The sequence below is a fragment of the Solanum stenotomum genome, chromosome 2 (assembly GCF_019186545.1).
Source record: "Solanum stenotomum isolate F172 chromosome 2, ASM1918654v1, whole genome shotgun sequence".
NCBI lineage: Eukaryota > Viridiplantae > Streptophyta > Magnoliopsida > Solanales > Solanaceae > Solanum > Solanum stenotomum.
In genome coordinates, this window is record NC_064283.1 from 26,149,384 (window position 1) to 26,173,871 (window position 24,488).

Genomic DNA, 24,488 nt, shown 5'->3' on the forward strand with positions numbered 1-24,488 from the left:
CACCCCCTACCAGCCCCCACCCCAAAAAAAAATTAAGTTTGTTTTTAAAAAATATTTTCAATTTCAACAATTATTTTCTACTCTAGTAAAAATAAAAGAAATTTTTCAAAAACATTTTTCATTCATAAATCAAACACTAAAAATCTTTTTCGGAAAATATTTTCTACTCACCAACCAAACATGAGAAAATAAGTCAAAAATCAACTTGTTTTCCAAGAAAACATTTTCTAGGAAAACATTAGCCTTCATACCAAACACACCCTAAGGGGTCATTTTTAAAAAAAAAAAATTAAGATATCTAAATCTGATTATTACAATGTTGAATTTGGATCAGAATACTAAATAAATAACTATTTGTTTTCTCAAGATTTGAACGTTTATAATTTATTTTAATTTAAAAATTTATTAAATATAAAATTCAAATAAAATGATTTAATAGTTTATTCACAAATTATTTGGTTGTAAGATGATGCTTGGCAGTGGTATTTGGGGGTGGTTCTTGTGATGGTATTGGTTATGATGGTGGAGGTGGGTGGTGGTATCAGTTGGTGGTGGTGGTCCTGGTGGATGATGATAGTGGTTCGTGGTGGATGATGGAGTGGTTGACGATGTTGGTGGTTGGCAATAGTGGTGGTGGAGGTGGTTGGTAGTAGTAGTTGGTGGCGGTGGCGGGGTGGTTAGTGGTAGTAATTGGTAGTGGTGGTGATGATATTGCCAATCTTGGTGGTGGTTGATTGTGGTCATAGTTATGATCATGGAAGTGGTTAATGTGGTAGTGACAACCGATGTGGTTTGTAGAGGTGGTTGATAGTGGTAGTTGGTAGTGGTAGTTGTGATGGTGGTGGTTGTGGACAAAGTGGTGCTGAAAGGTTATCTTCATAAATTTTTAGTACCCTCTTAATAATTTGAAGGCATTGCTCAAGATCTGAATGATCATATTTATTTAGTGTTTTAAATCTTAAAAGGAACAAAAAAATTTAGTGATGTGAAGTTTGAATCATTCAATTGTAGACATCCATTAAGTGCAAACAACTTCGGCCGAAGCATATAATGGACACCAACATGTTAACTTGAACAAGGAGAAGTAAACAAGACAAGATAACAACAGAATTTATCAGGAATGAACAGATGAATAAAACAATTGTGCATGTATGTCTAGATGATTCTGGGACATGACTTGGCATAATATTGAGAACAAAAGGTTGTTACTATAGAGCCAAAATATGATATATTATCCACTGTGCACTGATATGAATGTTGAAACACAATTTTTTTTTTAGGAGAAAGTCACTTGTTAAAAAAAGGGAAAAGGGTCAAAAAGGCCCTTAAACTATGTGAAATTGAATAGAAATGCCACTTTGTTTCTAGTTTGGTCCAAAAAAATCCCCTATTATTATTTTTGGGTCAAAAATGACATTTTCTTAATTAACATATTATTTCTTTTACTTTTCAACACATTCTTTTCCTAATAAAAATATTGTAACCCATCATTAATTTCCATATATATATTATAAGATCTTAGTAACTCATCATTAACTTTCATTTAAATAACAATAAACTATTTCTTCAAATAAAATAGAAAATACTTTTATTTCTTAATTTCCAAATTGAAGAAGGATAAACATTTGTTAATATAATCTTTGGTTTTTAAGTTAAGATACAACAATAATAATGCCATAAAACACAAAATATTACATTGCTTCAAATCACAAAATATCATCTATGGAGTTATTGTTGACTTTTCTTTTTTCATTTTAACGGTAAAACCAAGGAATATATTGACAAATGTTTATCCTACTTCAATTCGGAAAAGATTAAGAAATAAAATATTTTTATTTTATCAAGAAAGAGAATTTTATCATTATCTAAACGAAAATTAATGATGAGGTTACTATGATCTTATGTTATGGTCTATATAATTAGTTAAAAAATTACATGAGGTTATTCTAATTTAATTAATAAAACAAGATCCATTTGAGGGGAAAAAAAATTAATAAAACAAGATTAATAAGAAAAAAAATCTCTTCCCACTTTTTTATTAGCTAAAGAGATTTTAAAAGAAAAGAAATAAGAAAAGGGTTCTTTAAAATAATATTTTATTAGGAAAAAATGGGTTTAAAAAGAAAAGAAACAATATGTTTATTAGGAAAGACATTTTTTTATCCAAAAGTAAAAATAGGGACATCTGTGGGCCAAATTATCAATGAGGGGCATTTTCTTGGATCAAACTATTAACGGCAGAGGCATATTTGGACCAAACTATTAACATAAAGCATTTTTTGTTCAATTTCACACGTTCAAGGACATTTTTAACCCTTTTTCGGAAAAAAGGAGAAATGCCATTGCATTAACAATGAATACAAATAAGCACAAAAAGTTTGACCTAGTTTACTAATTTCTTGGAATAAAAAGTGAAGGGATTTTTTTTACACCTTCCCATTTTTCTCCCTTGGTGACTCGAACCCACAACTTCAAGGTTGGAAGTGGAGGGCGCTTACCACTTGAGCAACCCTCTCTTGTCGAAGAAAAGGAATTAGAAGTTGAAATGTTTCATTAAGAATTTCAAAGAGTAGAAAGACCTGTAGCATCTGAGAGGCATATCTTTGAGCTGCTGCCTCTTGTTCAGCGAACCTACGAGCATCTTCTGTTACCCTTTGTTCTTGCTCCACCCTCATGAGAACCTATATAGAAAAATTCATTCACATAAATCGCCATAGCGAGCAAGGACGAACATATTAGATAATATTCAGGTATGTTATCATCAAATATTTAATGAGAATTATCACCTGAAGCATGACATTCTCTTGCTCTTGCTTATCAGCAAGGACCTGTCTAATCTCAGCAACCTCTTGTTCTAATTGTTCAACCTGAACAGTAAGAATATGCCAGTGTGCAATTGTCATTATGAGATTTAATCTTCAAATAAGCAAAAGAAAAAGAAGAAACAACTCAAAAGCAATTATCTCTGCGGTATTACAAAAAAAAGCTAAACATGAAGGAAAGAAATCAACTAAGCTCCAATACTAAATTAGTTGAGGTCAGTATGAATCCTTTTTGATTCATTAAGCTTTATTCAGGCTTAAATTTCTTTCATTCTAGCACTAAATAATTTGTTATTTTAAAGTTACCAATTTCAAAAAAAAAAAAAAATAATTTGTTATTTTAAAGCAAGTAGGGTTCAAGATCTTCCATTTATCAATTATCCCTACTCAGATAGTCAGATTACTAGTGACCACAACTAATTGGTATTACCAATGTTAGATTCTTTGCTTCCTTTGTGTTATGCACTTAACTAAGTCCACTATAATTCTAAGAGATTTAAGATTCTTTCCACTTCCCCCTTTGGTGATTCAGACTCCGAATTTCATGATTGGAAGTGTGCAGGCTCTTACAATCAAGCAACTTCAGTATTACAAGATTCATTTTAATCTCTATGTATGCAACTTGCACCTTCTGGTGGATGTAATTCTAATCCTATATACAATATAGTATATCCATCTTCACATCCGCACTTCATGGAACTTTCTCCATAGTTCAAAACTTTAGTTGACTCAGTCACTGGACGAACATAGTTTTAATACTAGTCATTAACCTACCGCAATCCTCCTCGTTTATCCGAACTTGAGAACCATTATGCTTAATATATGTGGAACTTATCAATGAAGTTTTGGGAAAGAAAGTTGTGCCAACCATATAAAAAGTTTTGGAAGCCCTTTTCATCCATAAAGAAAAAGATGTGAAGAGGTGGCACACATTGAGGAAACTTGTGAATCATATGGAAAATATATTTGAACCAGATAATTATTATCAAGCAAACCCCAGAGAGGAAGAGATAAAAGGAAATTTTAAATGCTGTCCTGGGTTTTTGAGGTACTTTCTTATGGTTGAGACAGTCTAATAGTGTTCCATTGCCTCAAATGCCCAGGCATCTTTACCCTCTACTTATCCACGGTACTATCCAAGAAAGCAAACTTAGGTATGAATGGAAAGGATGCATTAAAGATTTTCATAATGCTTAGGAGCAATATATCTGTAATGGTCTAATGGAGAGTACAGAGAGTACAGAGATGAAATATACACAAGCAACCAGATAAGTAGAGGGCTTCACTTTGACCAAACCCATTCACAGGCTTATAGAAAGAACACAACCATGCTGGGAAAAATGCACAGGAAACTGGGGGGTTTCACTGTCTTTTGTCACCCAGGGATGTGAGTGATGAAATTGGGGATATGATTTCCTACTCAAACAAAAGTTATTTAATTCAATCATATGAAAGACCCTTAAGTACCCTTGCGCTCAACTGCCGTCTGTTATCCTGCTTTACCATCTCCATCAATGCTGTTTCTAACTCCTCCGCTCTGCAGACAGGAAAAAATGTACATGAAAAGGACATAACTATTCTCATTTTCAAAATTATTTACTTCTTCGTTTCAGACACCCACGAATAGGTATAGAGTTCGTCAGAAAAGTTTATACAGAAATATAGTGAAAATGGAGAAATACCCATACTTCATTGAATTACAAGTTTGATAGATCACTCTCTAAAGGGAGAGATTAACTTCCAAACTCTAAGCATCAAAGTTCTTTTTTTAATTTTAAAACAAGTTATACCGACTACTTCAATTTGAATAGGAATTTTCCAATTCCTTTAGTGACCTTAGGCTGCCAAAGATGCTTGTTCTGTCAGATACTACCGTCATTCTCTGAGATAACAGAACAGAACAGAGAGTTGAGGCATCAAAACTTCTCCTTTTGTTCCTACTTGGTTACTCTAAAGGTAGCAGATTACAAAAGTGGCATCGGCTGGGAAACATCGAACATGGTCTCAAATTTGTGATTTTTCTCGGCCTCCTAAAATTAACCCACAAAAAGATGATTCACATGCACTAGAAGTAGAAAATCTGATTTCTCACACCTTCTAGTAGCATAAAAGTTTCAGATTCTACATGACATCAATAACATGTTACAAATCATTATATTCATAAGGACAAGAATGTATGAAGAAGCTACAATTTACAGTGAGCAACTATGACAAAAGTAAATATGCACAGAATAACATGAAGACTAAAATGTACGCACCTAAGTTCAGCAGATCGTTTCTCCTCCAACAACTTGCACAATTCAACCTTCAGCCAACCCACCTGCATTAAAGTCATACTTTAAAATATGCAAAGTGAAGATACACCAGAATAAGGTACACCACTGTAGTTAAAATTGTGCGCATGAATCAGAATACACTGAGGATCTGCTTTTATTTTTGATATTGCATACCCTAGAGAGATGATGTTGACTCATTATAAGAGAGATATGTTACCCATATATATATATATATATATATATATATAGAGAGAGAGAGAGAGAGAGAGTGAAATAAGAGTCTGGCAGTTCAGAACTTTGATGGCTTTAGTACACTGTAGACAGCATCTTTTCTTTAAAAACCAAACCATCTATCTCATCCAGCTCTCCCTAATTTCACATTTCTGAAAAATTTCCTTGTTATTGTTTAACAATTATCTATGACAAGATGAGTTGAGCCTAAATGAGGAAACATGGTCTGACGATTCATATAGCTGACCTCAACTTGTTTGGGATTGAGGCATAGTCCTTTTTTTAAATCTTTGACAAGATCCTATTTATGGCCTTTCTCCACAATCTATGCTCACAAATACAAACTATGAAATCATTTCCCTTATTCAACAAACAGCCCATAGCCTACCCCTCCAATAACAAACCCAAGGACTCTTTTTTTCCTTCACTTGCTCTTTTTCTTCCCTAATTGTCCAGAAGGTTCAACTACTAAACCAGCAATTGCGCACCTTCAGTTCAGCCACGAGCAGTGTTATTGAAAGCGAGGCACTGCTCTTGCGCTTTTCTTCCCTGAAGCGAGGCTTGGGTGAAAAGGCGAGAGTAGTAAAAGTGAGAAAAACTTGCCTAAGCAAGGTTGACAGCTTAACTGGGGTTTTATTTTAAAATTTTGTAAAAACACTTACGCGACTTCTAACCAAGCATCTTCCTCTTCTTCTTCTTCTTCTTCTTCTTCTTCTTCTTCTTCTCTCCTTCTCTTCTTCTTTTCTCTAATTCTCTATTGTGAGCCTGTGACTGCATTACTAGGTTTTTAATTCAACTTGCACTCTGCGACTTTTCTGGTTTTTTGTCTGTTTTGCAATTGTTTACTTTGCTTTGTATTTTCTTTCTCTATTCTGCCTGTTTTTTGTCTATGTTATGCATTTTTTCCTCTGTTTTGTAAAGTTTTTCGCTGTTCTGTCTCTGTTTTCACTGTTCTGTTTTTTGTGATTGTACTAAATTCTATTTTTTTTCAATGCATCAAAGCCAAAAAAGAGATCCAGCTTGGGCGTATGGAACTCCAATGGGCAGTACTGAAAAGTCCAATGTGTCTTTTGTCATGTGAAATAGAACAGTGGAATATTTTGTCACAAGAAACATCTAATTGGTGGTTATAAAAATGTCAAAGTACGTCCAAAAGTTCCGGATTTTGTTAAAGAAGAAATGAGAGAGTATCTTGCTAGAAAAAATGAGTTAAAAACTCAAATGAGTCATGGAGCTTCTATGGTTAATCTTGTTGATGAAGATGATCAAATGGATGATAATGGCGTTGAAGAAGGCAATGATATGTCCATGGGGCTTTCCTCAAAATCTTCAACTAGTGGAAGTGGATCATCCATCGCTAGCAATATTAAAGGTCCTTTTAATCTTTATTTCTAGAAAAAGCCAAATGAAAAGAGAAAAGGTGGAGTTATTCATTAAGATTCTGCCAAAAAGATTTTAAGGGAGTGTGTTGTAGCTGCTTTTGCAAGGTGGATGTATGATGCAGGCTTCCCTTTCAATTGTATCAACTACATAGAGAGTTTTGGTGAATTCATTGAGGTTGTAGGCCAATATGGCCCAGGAATGAAACCTCTCACCTATCACGAAGTAAGAGTTCCTCATTTAAAAAAGAGGTGGAGAAGATAAACAAGACTGTTGAGGAGCATAAAGTGCAATGGAAAACTTTCCGGATGTTCCATTATGATGGATAAGTTGATGGCAAAAATGGGAAAATGTTTTGGTGAAATTTTCCACAAGGTGGTGTGTTTGTTGAATCCCATGATGCTAGTGACTTATCTACCGATTCCACTAAAATGTTCAACTTATTTGAGAAGATTATATTGAAATTGGGAAGGAAAATATTGTACAAGTTGTTATCAATAATGCAAGTGAGAATGTTAAAGTGGGTGACATGTTGAAGGAAGTGTTCCCACACGTTTTTTGGTCTCCATGTTCTACACATTATATCAACTTGATACTTGGCGACATTTTCAAGATAGCCCCATATCTACAGGTGAACAAGTGGTTCTAGTTTTTTCTTAACCTTCACGTTTTATACTAACTATTAAAGAAGAATTCTACAGATTTTGCCAAGGCTATTAAGATACATTTTTACATTACTCAGAGGTCACTGTTGTTGAACATGATGGGGAGATACACAAAACAAAGAAATTTGGAGAAACTGGCCAAGACGAGATTTGCAACAGCTTTCTTGACTATGCAAAGTTTCTACTTACAAAAGAAAAACTTGAGAACCTGAATGGAATGAGGGGTGGCAAAATCAAGCCCAACCCAACTCAACCCATTTAGGTTTGGGTTGGTTATTGACCGCCCATTTGTTAGCTCATTTCAACCCATTAAAAATTGGGTTGATATGTAACCCCAAATTGATTTTTGAGAAATCTTGTCAAAATATTTTTAAAAATCTTTTTTATTTTTATTTTATATGTTATATATAGTTATAATAAAGAAAAATAATAATTTAGTAGGTACTAAAAGCTTATAAAATAACAAATAAAGCTATTAAAACTTGGTAAAAATTGGGTGGGTTGGGTTATGACCCGTTATCTAACCCGTTTTGACCCAACCCATTTTGGCCCAAACAAATTTGGGTTGGGTTGGGTTTTGACCCATTTTGACCCGCCCAAATTTAACCCAACCCGCCCAATTGCCACCCCTAAGAGTAACTATGCAAAGGAAGCTATGGGAAAGAAGTTGTGAGATCTATTATTTCTCCATATTTTGGAATCACACTGTTCAGGCCTTAAAGTTGATGGTCCTTTTGATTACTGTACTTCGTTTGGTTGATGTGGAGAAAAACCCACCAATGGGGTACATTTTTGAATCCATCGATAGGCCCAAAAAAATATAAAAAAGTTTTTTGATAAAGATGTGAGGAAATATGAGAAACTTTTTGAAATCATTGATAAAAGGTGGAAGGATCAACTTCATTAACCTATACATGCATCAAGGCATAACTTGAACCCTGGACTCTTTTATATAAATCATGATAAGAGGACTCTAGATAAAGAAGTGTGGGCTGCCCAAGATATCATGCATGTGTTGAGAGGTTGGTCCCACATGTAGGTTTGCAAGACAAAATAGGGGAGGAGCTTGGTGTGTACATGAAAGCGGATGGACTATTTGGAATGGATTCGGACATTCGGACTATCAGTAATTAACTTTAAAAATAATTTTTTTAATGTTGATTGATGGATGCTATTTGGTCATGAAGTTCCAAATTGCAACAATTTGCTATTAGAGTTTAAAGTTTATCTTGTAGCTCATCCGGATGCGAAAGAAAGTGTGTATGAACATATGAGAAGCTACATTACATTATTACTTACTTAAATTGTATCTCAATTGTCCTAAGTAATCCTATTTATTACTTTCTACAACTCATGTGCAGATTCATACTAAAAAGAGGAATAGGCTTGAGCTAAAGCGTGTCAATGATCTAGTGTTTGTTAAATATAACAGAACATTGATGCCGTCGTTACAAAACTCACAATACCATTGATCCAATTTGTTTGGACATTACTGATGAAGTAAATGAATAGTTAATTGTTGCTCCTCAAGATCATGAAGATCAAGAAGTTTATGAAGGAGAAGATCTCACTTATGGTCATGTTGCTATGACAAGTTGTGCTGAGAAGAATATTTATGGTTTTAGGGAGAGTACTTCAAGGAGCGAGAAAGAGCAACTACAAGTTCAAGTAGAACTCTAGTTGAAGAAGCCTTTGATGACCAAAATAATAACGTGATGACACCGTAAGAGTTTGAAGATAGGATGTTGCTCCATTTGTGATTTGGTCTTGCATTTGTTTAACATGTTATGACTTCTGAGGATTATTGACTATCTATTTCTAGTACCTGGCATATTACTTTAAAATTTAAGAATTGAAAGATTTGCTTAATATGTTATTTCTATCGAGTTCTTGGTTATTTATCTCTCTCTATATTATATCATCGTCATCATCATACACAGTGGAATCCCACAAATGGGGTCTGAGGAGGGTAGAGTGTACGCAAACTTTACTACTACCTCGTGGAGGTAGAGAGGTTGTTTTCGAAAGACCCTCGCTCAAGCATATAGCATCCAAGTACAAAAAATAAGAAAACACAGCAACTAACAAGGGAAGAGTGCAAATCCTACAATAAAGGAACAAGAACAACAAAATAGTGCAATAATCGAAACACAATAAATAACAAACAATGTTGAATATCAAAAGCAAGATCTACAACAATACAACTAGTACAATGACAAACACCAATAAGCCTAATCCTCGGAAAACAAGACAACACTCCATCATTTACTAACCTTCTACCTTAATACGCATCCTCCACACCCTCCTATCTAAGGTCATATCCTCAATAATCTGAAGTAGTGTCATGTCCTATCTAATCAATTCTCTCCAATACTTTTTTGGCCTACCTCTACCTCTCCTCGTACCTACTATAACTAACCTCTCACACCTCCTCACTTGGGTGTTTGCACATCTCTTCATATGTCCAAACCATCTCAATCTCGCCTCCTTCATCTTGTCCACCACAGAGGTCACTCTCATCTTATCCCGAACATCCTCAATCCTATTCTTATCGCTTCTTGTATGCCACAATCCACCTCAACAACTTCATTTTCGTGATATGCATCTTCTGAACATAGGAGTTCTTGACTAGCCAGCACTCTGCTTCTTACAACAATGTCGGTCTAACAACCAGTCTAAAAACTTATCTTTAAGTTTTGGTGGTACTTTTCTATCACACAAGACTCCGAATGCACGCCTCATTCATCCAAGCCGCACCAATACAATGTGTGATATCATCGTTGATATCTCCACTCCCTGGATTATAGACCCAAGATACTTGAAACTATCTCTCTTGGGGATAGCCTAAGTATCAAGCCTCACTTCCACGCTTGCTTCTTGCATTGCATCACCGAACCAAATCCTCTGTATTGTTCCTGCTTAACCTAAACCCTTTAAACATGCCTGCTTTCTAAACAGGGGCGATTTGGTCATTTTGTACTTTTTCATTTTAATTTGTTTGTCTTATTTTCTTTTTCAGTTTGTATATATTTGAAAATTAAGTAAAAAATACTATAAATCACAACAACTAACAACTAAAAATATTTAAAAGATATATAAAAAATCCAATTGACTTTCGAAATTCTATCAAGTGCCCCATAAATTAGGACAGAGGAAGTAACATATATCATTTGAAATGACTAAACAGTATTATAAATCACAATAATTAACAACTTAAAAATTTAAATGACATAAAAATTCAGTTGCCTCTTGAAATTTTATTAGTGTCACATAAATTAAGATAGTGGGAGTAACATATCTTATTTGAAAATGACGTAAAAGGTATTACAAATCATAATAGTTGACAACTAAAAATATTTGAAAGACATAAAAGATTTGGTTGACTCTCAAAATTCTATCAGTGCCACATATATTAGGAAAAAAGGATTAACATATATTATCTGAAATATATGTAAAAGTACTATAAATCACAATAATTAATAACTTAAAATATTTACAAATCATAAAAAAAAATTGATTGACTCTCGAAATTTCATTTGTGTCATATAAAATGAGACAAAGTGAGTAACATATATTAGGCCAGTGTTGACACGGACTCCAATGTCTAGTGTGTGTGTGTATATATATATATATAAGAAAAATAGAAGTTCTCTAACAAGTCTGAAACATATCCTCAACTAGTAGCTATCATCTGTGTGGGTCTTTTTCTTCCATTTTGTCCTAACAATAGCTAAGTCTACATATATAGCAAGAATTGTCTATCTTTCGAGAAAACTTCTTTCCATCTGATTTTAGGTCTACCCCATCCATTTTAAACACCTTCACTTACCATAGTTCCGCACCTACAAAACGGTGCATCGGTAGGTCGACCTAGAACATGTCCAAACCATCTCAAGCAACTTTCTCGCACTTTATCCTCATTGTATGTTATTTGTACCTTCTAGTGAACATGGTCATTTTAAATCTTAACTAATCTGGTAGGACCACACATCCATCTTAGCATCTGCATCCAACACTCATCTTGTGGATATGTAGGACTTTAGCTGTCCAACATTCACTAGCATATATCATTGCCAGACATAGTTGCTCTATTTAACTTACCTGTCATTTTAGTAGAATCTGTTTTTTTTAAAATAAACTTTCGTAGACATCCTTCTATCACATAACAACCAGGTAGCACTTCTCCATTTCAACTCCAGTAACTAAAGCCATTTTCCAATTTGTTTCTAGGCCTGGTCCTCAATTCCCAATATGTTAATTATGAATGGTATCATAAAATAAAGTTCCTGCCACAAGGACATAACAAGGACAACCTCACTATCTGGTACACTTCTGACTATTCTGTAAGCATCTTCTAGGTGGTACCCTGAAGCAGACACAGTTACTTTAAGAGTGTAGTATCTTACAACCACAATGCTTAACTTGATGAATGAACATTTCAAGCTTTCACTTCCAAAAAGATTTCCATACCAATTTCAGTAACTTCCATAAATTGCGTGGATCAATTCTGAAGTGCTTGTTTTAAAAGTTTGACAAGATGATAGAGTAGTGTAACACATGTTTATTAGAAGTTGATCAGGAGAGGCATGTAAGTTCAAAGGACAGACTGACATATTTAATAATTTAGGGGATATATGACCAAAAAGCTACCTGCTCTTGAAGATCTGGAACAGAATCTATTTCCACACTCCCATTCAGGCCCATGTAAAGTTCATCCATATTAGCAGATGCACTATCTGTCTGAGATACATCACTATTTGTCTCTGTATCAGCCTTTTGATCTGTTTTAGTGGCTCCTAAAATTGCAGATCCAGAATCATGCTTAAAACTGTATAGTTTAGATACTAGACCCTGAGGGTTCCTCAGAACTCGAAGCCCTATAGACCTCTCTTCCAGTGCAGCTTTCACGGCTGGTCGATGCTTATTTCTTAGTACTTCTAATCTAGCTTCATTAACATTTTGATAGCCCATGCAGGCAGTCAGAACAAGTTGACTGCTATCGAATGTCGAGCCAGTAAGTGACTGCAGCAGAGTGACTGCATCCCCAGCATCTTTTGTGGTAACTAATGCGGGTCCTGGACAAGACCAAACAAATCACTTTTGTGCAACCAAAATATGAATATAGATTAAAGCTGCAAGGAATAAAAGAACTAACAATTTATCAATTGTTGTAAACTCGAAAGATTACCATATAATTCCATCAAAGCAAGCGCTGAACAAAATAACATCACACGATTTCCTTCAAACAGAAGAACATCCCATACTCTAAGAACTAAAACCAAGGAAAATTAATAAGAAAGGGAGTCAACAAACAGTAAGATGAACAAGGCGTGAAATGTGAATAAGAAGATTCCGAGCACAGTGACCTAAATTAAGCATAATGACAACTTAACACTTGGTTAGATCTGCATTCTCAGCCACCATACAGCTTAAATTTTTCATGAGAGAGAGAAACCAACCACTTTCCCACGGAAGCATGTTCATAAATATGGAGAGGAACCATGGTCCTGTAACCCATGCTACCTGCACTCCCAGGTAATCCAGATGATTAACTGCAATGAAGCATTTGTGAAGACACCAAAAGTTAACAATAATAATAATAATAACTACCAATGGCACGGACAGATAATCTGAAGAAAGGTGCTTTACAAAAGGAAGTCAAAGAAAAAGACATACCCAACTTTGGAAATTTTTCTCGCACCAACTCCTCAAGAACAAGTTGGTCAACCTGACAAGAGATGATCAAGCAAATAAAACCTTGTTTGATATGTTCATACTTCTGATATGCAATTGAAACATACCAAAGTAATGAAAGGAGCATGAAGAGGTAGCACCAAGTTATAGCAAGCAAAAACCAAAACTTTCTTTTACCTGAGACTCTAGCATCTCTTCTGAGTAGTATCCATCAAAGTAATCATCTAAAATCCCCATCAAAGTCCTGTAAGTTTTATTATTAAAAAAAGTCCTATAAGTTTCGGCAACATCTTGATTCCAATGAGCCCAAAGTGACAAAAGCAGAAACTCATGTTACATCTACATAACAAATAACTCTGCAAGTATGATCTGCTAAAGAACGCCAATGCTCTCTGAATTGTGAACTGTGAGTAGAAGCAATTTCATCTACATATATAAACTAAGACATATCCATCTGGAATATAAGATGTAAACAAAGTTAAGAAACATACCAAAACGCATTTTCCTCCGGCATTAGAAGCAATAATAGACCAGCAAAAAAATTCATGGCCTGCATTTTTAGACCAAAGATGCAGTTTGATCAATGCCAAAGGACTATTAATCCACTTAAGGAAAATAATTGTTTGGATAATTCTTAGATAGGTAAAGAATCAATGTTTCACGAAATAAAACTATAACACATTGTCTACAATATTTTTCAGAAGAAAATAGAGTTTAATAATAAAATCTAGAATGAGATGCTGGGCATTTACACAGAGAGGAGCAATAACACCATGTCAACAGCACCCCTTAGAACAATCTGAGAACAATGTTGGACATACTTAAATAGATGATAATATTCTACATCTTTCACTTATTTCAAGAATGCAAATATTCAAACAATAAATTTGAATCCAAATCATAGTAATTCATCAACAATTATTATAATATATTTCTTATCCTTGTCAATATTTATGCAAGTAAAATTACCCTTTATCAACCTGTGAGACAAAGGGAACTTTAGAAAGCTGTCAATGGGGATTGACGCTTAGAAAGATCAAATTTAGAGCTCAACAACCCAGATACCCATGAAAGGAGAGGAGAACAAGAAGAAATCTAAACATGCATGTGGTAATTTTTTTTTTTTTTATGACCGAGAAATCCGTCTGGAGGACCAAGCCTTAATTAGGAGTTAGGACCACCCGCAGCATTCAATCCTCAAAGATAATGGATCTGCTTTCTACCCTTTTCCACATAAATACCAAGTTAAGTTCTTCACATTGCACAAGGCTTGAACATGTGACCTAGGTCACAGGTCCCTCAACCTTTGCCACTTGAACTTAAGCCCCAAGGGCTTAAGCATGAAAGTGGTAATGAGAACTCGCATATGATCACTTCCTTTTTCTGATTTTCAAAAAATTTTCCATTTTTCCAATTTTCCAACTTCACAAAGTTTAGCTCTTTATTTTTTTCATCCTTCCCTACTCATCCAGGAATTTTTAAAAAATTATATCCATGTTTTATTTTCTAATATTTGGTCCTCATTATGTTGTTCTGAATCAGGTTACATCTATGTAAGGGGGTTTTTGGATTAGGTTATTTTTAGATACTTTTGGCTTTTAGGCATTTTTTTAGTTTTGGAGGTGTTTGGAAAAGTTAAAAAGTGCTTTTAAGAAAGAGTTTGTACAAGTGAGGAGTATCCTCGTGACTCTAGCTTCTTTTTGGTGCATCTATGAGGTTCCTAATTATATGGATGATTTGGTTACTTTTTGTGAAATAGAATACTATCTTTTGGTATACTACTTGAATACAAGGAGTTCCCCTTTAATAAAATTATTGACTTAATCTAAAAAAATTAATTAAGAAAATAGCAAGTAAAGACACAGGATACACAAGTGCATTATCACAAACTTCACCAGCTATATAATTGTATCATCTGGAAATAAATCGTTTAAGAGTAATTATTACAAAATGCTGCAGGGAGACTCTGGTGTGTTTGATAAGCTTTGTCCATGGAAGATGCTTTGGAAGACCAAAGCACCACCTAAGGTGGCATGTTTTAGTTGACTAGAAGCACATAGTGCATGTTTAACTCGAGAAGACTTCAGAAGAGAGGTTTACACCTATGCAGTAGATGCTTTCTTGTGAGAATTCCTCTGAAACAGTAGATTATTGACTTTTGCATTGCTATCAAACTTGGGAGGTCTGGGGTTTTCTCTTGGATGTATGTGGGGTTCTATTGGAAAATGACATTTATTATGTGGTTGGCAGGCACAACATGTGAAGAAGAGGCAATACAAGATGTATCCCTATCTATAACGCAGAGACAGTGTGGCTGTTTTGAAGGAAGAAAGGATTCTTTTCTATATGTCAAATTCAGTTGTATCCCAAAATTAGAGTTTTGGTTGAAGGAAAAAATTGTAACTAGCACATTAGATACAGTATCTATTTGAATCTCTGGCTACACAGGACCTTATCAATCTGTCCTGCTTTTTTACTGTTTTTGGTACCTCCTTGGTACTTGCGTAATTATTACCTTACCTAATCTTTTTTGAAAATGTAAAATTACCTTACCTTATCAAAAAGATAGTTAAATAAGGACTATTAGTATTAATTTATTTTTCTTCCTCCAAACACAGAGTCTTGCTTATGGTAAAATAAATGCCAAAACTGAATCAACAGCAAACTTGTAATGGTGGTAACCCAATTTTCTTCTGGCCTCATGGTCAAATAGAATTTCAAGGATCTTAACAAGCATGACTATCTTCCCTGCAATTTTCAAAACACCGAGGGAAGAAAAAGACGAGCAAATATAACAGCATTATGCTAACAGAATACCTGACAATAGCCGACTGAGGGATTGTGTCGAGCATAGGCTGTAAGTAAACGCCTTAAAGCATTTCTTCCATCTTCGTCTAGAGCAGGATGTCCAGGAAATGTCCGTGGTAGATCCTGCAATAAAACAGCAAGATAAGATTGAACCCAAAATAGACAAACCAGCAGTAACATAACAAAAGTTACTCAAAAGAATAGTTGACATATAGCACATTCAATGACCTTCTCAATCTGCCCTCTCCATTTCTCAGGTATACATACAGAGTCCATGCTTGGATTAACAGAATTTCCAGAGTCTTCAGATTCCACACTATTACGCTCTGTATTATTACCAGATCCAGTGCCTAACGCAAGCAAATCTTGATAATAGGTCTCCGTTCTGCGTACCCTCACGCCCACAAAGGCTTGCCAAACCTGATATTCCAATATTAAGCTTACGTGAATAAAGATAGTGCATGAACTCATACTACTTTAAAGAACACGATCATAAGGAAATTTCAAAAGATTATATGTACCTCTCCCCTGAGATCCATGGGTACACCACCCTGAACAAGACACTCCAATTCTTCTTTCCAAGGAGGCAAAGACTCTTGACTAGAATAAGCCAAATGGCTAACAGTATCATTTAAAGGGATGTCTTGCATGGAATCTAATTCAGATTTGTCCAAAGATTCTGATCTTTCCATATCATAAAACTCATCTTCTGAGTCCTCTTCTGATACTCCTTTCATGGGTCTAGACTCTTCAATTGCAGGAAGGGGCTTCCGCAGACCAGAACCTTGCTCCTGTTTGACTAAGTTTACTTTCTTTTTTACACGAGTGCTCATCATATCCTCAACAGCACATAGAGACGGTCTAATTTCCGTCCATTTTTTAGCCTGACAAATTTTCCTCTCTACAGAGATCAATGTATCATCCTTCTCTATTGTGCTTACAAGTTGACCTTCTTCTCCATTCTGTGCATCAAAACGTACCTCCTGAGCAATTGGTTCAGCACCAGGATTAGTTGAACTTTTGTCTGCAGATATCCCATTTATGGGCAACTCAGCAGACTCTGCTTGACGCTCCAAGAAATCCTTCCACCTATCAGATCTCTCTTCCTCTTCTTCCTTAAAAATAAATGCATACAGGGTGAGATAATGAGGGAATATTTGCTGCTAGATTGCTGAGAAATGTGATATAAGATAAAATGAAGATATTTGGAGCTTCACTTCAGCTAATTATGGAGAAATTATCGATTTTAGTCTCCCCCCCCCTCACCGCCGCCCGGGAGGGCTCTCCTGTCTAATTCTCAAAAAGAATGAACAGGATATTAACTAGTAAAACAGAAATGATGACAAAAAAAAAGTACCTTATAGATATTAACATATTCACGGTATCTTTGTACATGCTGAGGCCGTACTGCGAATCCATAAGCATCCCTGTTAACACTAAAACCTATTAGTGAAAAAATTCAAGCAACAGTTTATGGAAACAAAAATCTTTACAAGTAGAAGTTCCCAGGGAAAACATGTTTAATGTAGTGATGTGATGATATGCTTTTCTTGATATTAATTATCCTCTTTTACTAGTCTTATTTTAGATATAAAATTTTACTTGGTCTTAATTCTTTTTTGTTAGGGATGGAATTCTAGTAGTTTGAATAACTCTTATTTCTTTAAAATTCTCCATCATATATATAGGACCTTCATATTCTCTGTTTAAATTACTTGAATAATATTTGTTGAATTGATTTACTACATTAATATTTCTGTCTATGTAAAGAACCATATCTTTTTGTAGGTCTCCACTCTTTGGTATACCTCTTTGTATACGGGTTTTTATGCCCAAACTGTTATCAAAATTTATTATTTTTATCAATAGATAAAACAACTATCTCTGTCCCTTCTCCCTCCATTCCCCCCCTCCCCCCACTATTCTCCCCCTCTCCTTTCTCTCTTTCTTCTCTTGCTACTTTTTTTTTTTTGAAACTGGTAACTTTCTTCTCTTGCTATTCTTCTCCCTTCTTCCCATTTCTCATCTCTTCTCCTTACATTTCTCCTTAACAATTCTCAGTAACATCAATATGGTACTGGAGCACAAGTTCCTATGCATCACACAACACATGGCCACTCATTGCCTAAGCTGTTCATCCACTTCAGAGTTCAGATGGTGGTTTGCACAATTACCTGATTCAATGAAAAGGTGAACAACCACATTCTACTAATTCAAATCTTTTGAGAATCACATTAATAATCTCACCCAACATATCGAATTTTCTCCAATCATGAGGATAATGTCATCACTTGATATTACTTTTTCTTTTTTCTGATAAGAATTATATTGACTCAAACAACACCAAGCAGGTGCTAAGTTGCAGAAACTTAAATTTCAAATTCCTCCTAGCTCTTTAAGTCCCATGAAGACCAAAAAAGAGCCAAACTCGTTAACATTTTGCATTTTACACCAAAAAGTAAAAAAACTGTAAGTATCTGTACATTATAAATTGTAAAACCTCCTTCCTCATTTTTTTCCCTCAAAAACGTCTCTGATTCCTTTCACACCAAATGGTCCACAGAACGTAAGAAGGGACACTATCCAATATGTCGCTTTCATTCCCTTTCTCATATTTTTCCTTGCCTACACTCCGAAGCTTGTTTCGTACAATTTGTAATTACCCATTGTACCTCAAACAGATTTAGAAACGAACCAAATATTTGTCAGGTAGCAGAACAATGGAGAAGTTAGTAATTTGTTGTTTCAGCATCTCCATTGCATGAAGTTGCTGCATAAGTTGGGCTCCCTTCTCTGCAAAAACTTGTGTGAGACAAGTTCTATTATTTGAGAACTGGTACATAGTATTCCCCAGCATTAAGAACATGCTATAGACTTCCAAACAATTATGAACAATTGTGGCCTAAGGCATAAGCTAGTTACGGAGTCCTTAGAAGACTTACTAACTGATTAACTTCCTCTACATTTGCTTCTTTTCACCAAAAATAGAAGTTCATAATACAGTTCCACTTAATTTTCTGGGGAGGATTAAACTATCTTCAAAACCCTCCCATTTTTTTCCCTCCACAATATCCTCCATATGCATGAAAGAATTGCTCTCCATCATCTCTTTTAGGTCTTGCTTCCCCCCTCCAGATCCAGGATCTTGGGGGCTTAGGAGGCCTATGAGACTAAAAAGGAGGACCATATCGGTGAAGTCACTTTGCAATGTAGGAACAGATGACTGTTTGTCTGTGCAGCCTCATAGGAAACATCTTGATTCAATTTAAAAACCCCTCATCTGTAAAGCTCCATGAGTAAGGCTCTTCTGATAACCAGCCAGGTGAAGCATTTGATCTTGGTTGGTACCAGACATTTCCACCCATTTTTCCAAGGGCCTGTCATGCTTCTAGGTTGCCTCAACACTTCCATTTTATCCACTCTATTCACTGAAGTTTTCCCATCATTGTTATGCTTCCACTTGATTGCATCAGGGGTTGGGGAGGTGCCCATGAAATGCCAACTTTCTGTAATAGCCTAGCTACCCTATCCACTTCCCAGTCATCTAAATTCCTTCTGAAACATATGTTCCATCCTTGTGGAATCCATGTATCTTCCACACTATGGAAAACAAGTCAGGAAAGGTGGCCATCAGGGGCTCCTGGTCATTCCATGCTTCTTTTCAGAACATGATTTTGGTACCATTTCCCACTTTGTAGCATGTGTGGCTGTATAGGGTTGGCCATAAATTCCTGATAGTCCTCCACACTGATACACTATAATAGTGTCCACTTCATCCGTGCACCAATGACTAGTTTGTCCATATTTGCTCTTAATTACCTCTTTTCACAAAGCTTGGTCTTCATTAGCATATCTCCACAATCATTTCATTGATAGGAGCTGTTATGTAATTTCAAATTTCTGATGCAAAGGCCCCCAGGACACCTATTAAGTTGAACATTTTCCCATAACCAAATGAAAGCCCTTACCCTCTTTGTTCCCAAACCATAGAAAGTCCCTTCTAATTTATCAAGTTACTTCACCACCAAAGCTGGAATAGGGAACATGGACATGACATAAGTAGGAAGAGAATTAAGGACAACATTTATCAAAATCAATCAACCCCCCAAGGGACAGATATTGTGACTTCCACCTTGAGAATTTTTTCTGTCTTCTCTATTATCCCATCCAAAATATCAACTTCTTATGTTTGTTACCCAAAGGCATTCCCCAAATAAGTTGTTGGAAGATGGTCAATTCTGTACCTAAGGATATAGGGGAAATTAACCTATTTCTAGACAGTTTAAAGGAATATAGGAGATAGATTTTGTTTTGGGCTGTCCTTTCATACTTTTGATGTAACTATATAGGAGCACACTATTGGTGTACTCCTTTTGTTTATAATACCAGTTAACTTTCTCAAAAAAAATTCTACACCCTAAGATGACTGTCAATCCCACAATTTGAGTCACTTCTTTAATGGGAAATTAGTAGCTCTTCCTCCCGTTGACACTTCATCCAGTGATGGCCTCAAAAATAAGTAAAACCATCTTTATGAAACTGACTTGCTATGTTGTAGTGTCACAAAAACTCAGTGTCATCTGCCAAATATTCACATTCTCACCTTGTTTGCTGCCTAACATGACGCCCTTGAGCCAGTTGTTCTGCATTACTACTCTGACCATGCTATTGAGGCCTTCCATGGCAATAAAGAAGAGGAAAGGGGAAAGAGGATCTCCTTGTCTGAGCCCTCTTTCAAAAGGAAAAAAACCCACAGGCTCTCCATTCACTAGAACAGAGAACCTAACAGTTTTGATGCAAAAACTCATCCAATTCAATCATCTCACTCCAAAAGCGATCCGCTTCAGAATCTTAAGGAGATAATCCCAATTAACGTAATCATAAGCCTTCTCGATGTCCAGTTTGCACATAAAACCTGGATCTTCACCTCTTAATCTTGAATCCAGTTGCTTATCGAAGCACATTAGAGACAAACTTGTTACACTTGCACTGCATGTAACCCTCTCTTCCCATGGTTGCGTTATATTGGACTTTGGAGCCTAAAAATGGACACTAGATCCATTCCCAAAGGTGGAAGAATGGTGACTTAACATTTGGTGAAATGGTTTAACTATCCTTCTGACGACAGTACATAGGTGCATCCTCACTCCCTTCAACAGTTTCCTCACTTCTATCCTTGAGGTCAAGGATCTTGGGGAGTATTTGTTATGTACCAAATTAAAGAGGAGGTATTTCAGTCTTTCCATACTTTCAGTTAGGTTATTAGAATCTGTTAGAAGTGGTTAAGTTGTCAACTAATAGGTGGTTAGTAAGGAATAACTTATATGGGGGTGATTACACTGTAACATATTCATTGATTCATATACTCAATACAATTCTCTCTCTCTTTCTTGTTCTAAATCTCTTCTCACAGTATTACTCTTCAGAAGTTATTCTTTTATCAGCTTCTTAGGTCTTACAGCTTGTGTTTGTCAATCAGCATGTTATGCAAAGTAACCGAAAACCTATACAGCTAGTTTAAATATATGAAGAAAGAAACACATAAATTAAATTCAAAAACCCATAGAAAATTTGACAAAGAGGAAAATGTGGCTTTAAGATTCTAATACAGGTTAAGTGACTAGTTATCTTATATTAATTTTTTTAAGAGAGATTTCTGAGATTAAATTTTTTAATTCCTCTTCTTAATAAGTACCCAATAAATACATTCATAATGTTTCCTTAACAAGTAATATATCTCTTTGTCAGTTATAGTTATTGTTTACTGCTACTTTCTTTAAGATAGATCCAATTGGCTATGAGGTAAACACTTCAGCACTTTGATACTGCACCCAAATGCAACCTAAGCGAGGGAAAGCCCCCGCCCTGAGTTTCACCTAGCTTCAAGGTTTAAGCGCATCTTAGATGAGCATTTAGCAAAAGTACAAAGAATTTAGAACAAAAGCGCAATACTCAAGGTCAAATGATTTTTCTAAAAGCAACTTGCATATTACTCCCAGTCTCCCACACACCTTTGACTTCTTCTTAGATCTAGGCATTTACAATCAAACGGCATCTATAATTTGTCTCCCATGCACAAAGGTACTTTGTGATTTTGAAATTTGCTTCCTAATCAATGCTCTCATTCTTTTGGTCATCACTTTATCCCTTCTTTTTCATCTTTTTTTGATAAGTCAAAATTTTATAAAAAGAACACCAAGTCATTGAGAAAGATGTACGTCAACACTTAATCTATTAGTTAGAAATGAAATAGAGTTAATATTATCTTTTTAGTAATAAATAGAGTTGCAGTAGTTTCAAAAGTTCTAATTATTTAGGACCCACAATCCTATAAATAGAACCATCATGTAGTTTATTTGAAATTCTCTGAATAAAATTCTATTAATTGATTTCCCATCACAATTTCTCTTTCTATCCCTTCTCCCTTCTGACCGTTCTTTCTTTCCTCTCCTGTTTTGTTTCTCTCCGTTCTTCTTTCTTTTTACTCATTTCTCATTTTTTTTTCCAATATGTCTCTCTTGTCCCTGTTTGGTACTATATCAAAGAGTAGAAAATAGGATACGTTATCTTCATTTTCATCAAGACTGACCATATCATTAACTGAAATATGACAGCCAAAGCCTGTTAAACATTAATTGCCCCACAGAACAAAGAATAGCCGTTGTCAGATGATCGATTTTAAATTCACTTTTGTTTATAGCATAATCAGTAATAGGTCAAAAATCGATACTCTCACATAATTATCAAAACATTGTCTCATGTGACATAATCCAAACTTACTCAATCATAACATATGAACAACCACTGTTTTTTGGGGGGGATGAAAAGGGAAATGCGCAGCCGCCGCCACCCTTTGGGTACGCACAGGTAAAAACCACCGCTCCTATGCAATAGCTCGCAAATCACACAGGAGAGGTAACCCGCACTAGGCAAGCCCGGTGCAACAAGCTCGACCCAGAAGGCAAAATGAACAACAACTGTTCTTCTCTTCTTTTCTTTTCTTTCCCCATTTTAATTGAACTGTTGCAGTCTAGTGATAAGCATGTTACTTTCTTCATTAAGAAAAATTTAATTACTTGTTGACATTTTACCTTTTACATTCTAGAGATTGTTAACACAAATTAGAACATCAACATTTTCATCAAATTTGTTATTTTAAGCTTAGAATTTACATTTCAGTCTCAGTCACCAATACAAACTTTTGAGTTAATAATCAGAGAAAGATCAGAAAGAAAAATTTGATGTTAATCGAAACAGCATCGATCATGGATCGAGCTGAATCAAGAAAATGGAATCAAGTGGAAGGGAAGAGAGATTTATAGAGTTACCTCTTGTTGTCAAAAGAGATGGTGGGTGGATTCAAAACCGCTGTTTCTGCCTCCATTGTCGGTGGAAACAATCAACCAAAGAATTGTTCAAACGATTTTTTCTCAAATATCGCAGAATTTCAGCAACAGAAAGACAAATCAAGAAAAGGGTCTCCAATTTCTGATTAGAATTTGGAGACTTGGTCTTCCATTATTACACTTCTCGACTGTGCAGGACTGGTTGTTGGTTCAGTGAGTAGCAATGTACTCAACCGGGGTAGGGTCCAGAAGAGAAGGCATGTCACATGGGAATTGCGAGATTACCGTCACGTTATGATGACATGTAAAAAGGTGATTGCTTAATGGCGTTCTGTGGCATTTTTTTTTATTTCGACATTCATATCAATTTATTTATAAATGTAAACTTTTTATATATATATTTCAAGTAGTTTGAATTGTTAATTATTGTGATTTATAGTACTTTTTACATAGTTTATAAATTTCATTTTTTAAAAATTAAAAAATTTATATGCAAATTCTCTATCAACTTAATTTATTTGATTCTTAAAAAATAGAAAGTATCGTATAAATTGAGATAAAGGAGTAAACACTTCAAAAGGCCTATTTTTAATGATGAGATCTTATAGTCAATTAAATGTAGTTCTATCCTCACACCCAACATTTTACCTATATTCCCAAAAGGTCAAATCTACTCTCTTTTTTTTTACTTTTTAAATAAATAGTTTACATTTATATTTTTCAAATAAGTTTGTCCTTATTGTTATCCTTTTTTAAATAGGGAAAATTATTCCTGACAGCTTGTAATATTTGTTTACCACTTTTCTCATCAACTTTACAAAATTATTCAAAATGGTTAAATTCGGACAAAATAGTTATATTTGATGTAATTAATCGAGAAAAGGCTTAAACTAGTTCATTATTTTTGAGCTTAGACTCAAAATAGTCCTATTTCTTTTTAATGGAGTATTAATAATCTTGATTCTTTAATATAGTGATACATTTTCAGTCTTCATCCTAACTACCATGAGTTTTTTAACAGAGCAGTAAGTTATGCACGTGACTTTTCTCCCGAGCAATTTAACTCCTCAAATATCATTCTCTTCCAAATTTTCTCTCTCCCTATACATAACATACTATTCTCTTCCCACATTTCTTTACCTAGTAGTTTTCTCTCTCTTTCTAAACAAACCAGATCATTCTCTTCAACCATTCCTTTTCCCAAAATTTCATAACAACCCTAATTTACAGATTGTTATGGCCAAGTGAAAATTTAGGTGTTTCAAA

At 35.1% G+C, this 24,488-nt stretch overlaps 1 protein-coding gene across 1 annotated transcript in view; it reads right to left on the minus strand.

Moving 5' to 3' along the window:
* The window catches only part of LOC125855017 (uncharacterized), a 26,814-nt gene extending 3,360 nt beyond the window's left edge, over positions 1 to 23,454 (minus strand). The window contains exons 1-15 of the mRNA XM_049534645.1: positions 23,205 to 23,454; positions 17,234 to 17,303; positions 16,398 to 16,991; positions 16,105 to 16,296; positions 15,886 to 15,999; positions 13,560 to 13,618; positions 13,246 to 13,312; positions 13,051 to 13,102; positions 12,834 to 12,926; positions 12,563 to 12,646; positions 12,025 to 12,449; positions 5,081 to 5,142; positions 4,290 to 4,359; positions 2,787 to 2,867; positions 2,580 to 2,681 (exon numbers count right to left, since the gene is read on the minus strand). Coding sequence (XP_049390602.1) covers positions 2,580 to 2,681; positions 2,787 to 2,867; positions 4,290 to 4,359; positions 5,081 to 5,142; positions 12,025 to 12,449; positions 12,563 to 12,646; positions 12,834 to 12,926; positions 13,051 to 13,102; positions 13,246 to 13,312; positions 13,560 to 13,618; positions 15,886 to 15,999; positions 16,105 to 16,296; positions 16,398 to 16,991; positions 17,234 to 17,303; positions 23,205 to 23,260 — 2,121 coding nt within the window. The 5' untranslated portion in view covers positions 23,261 to 23,454. The remainder of the gene's footprint in view (positions 1 to 2,579; positions 2,682 to 2,786; positions 2,868 to 4,289; positions 4,360 to 5,080; positions 5,143 to 12,024; positions 12,450 to 12,562; positions 12,647 to 12,833; positions 12,927 to 13,050; positions 13,103 to 13,245; positions 13,313 to 13,559; positions 13,619 to 15,885; positions 16,000 to 16,104; positions 16,297 to 16,397; positions 16,992 to 17,233; positions 17,304 to 23,204) is intronic.
* Between the last annotated feature and the right edge of the window lie 1,034 nt (positions 23,455 to 24,488).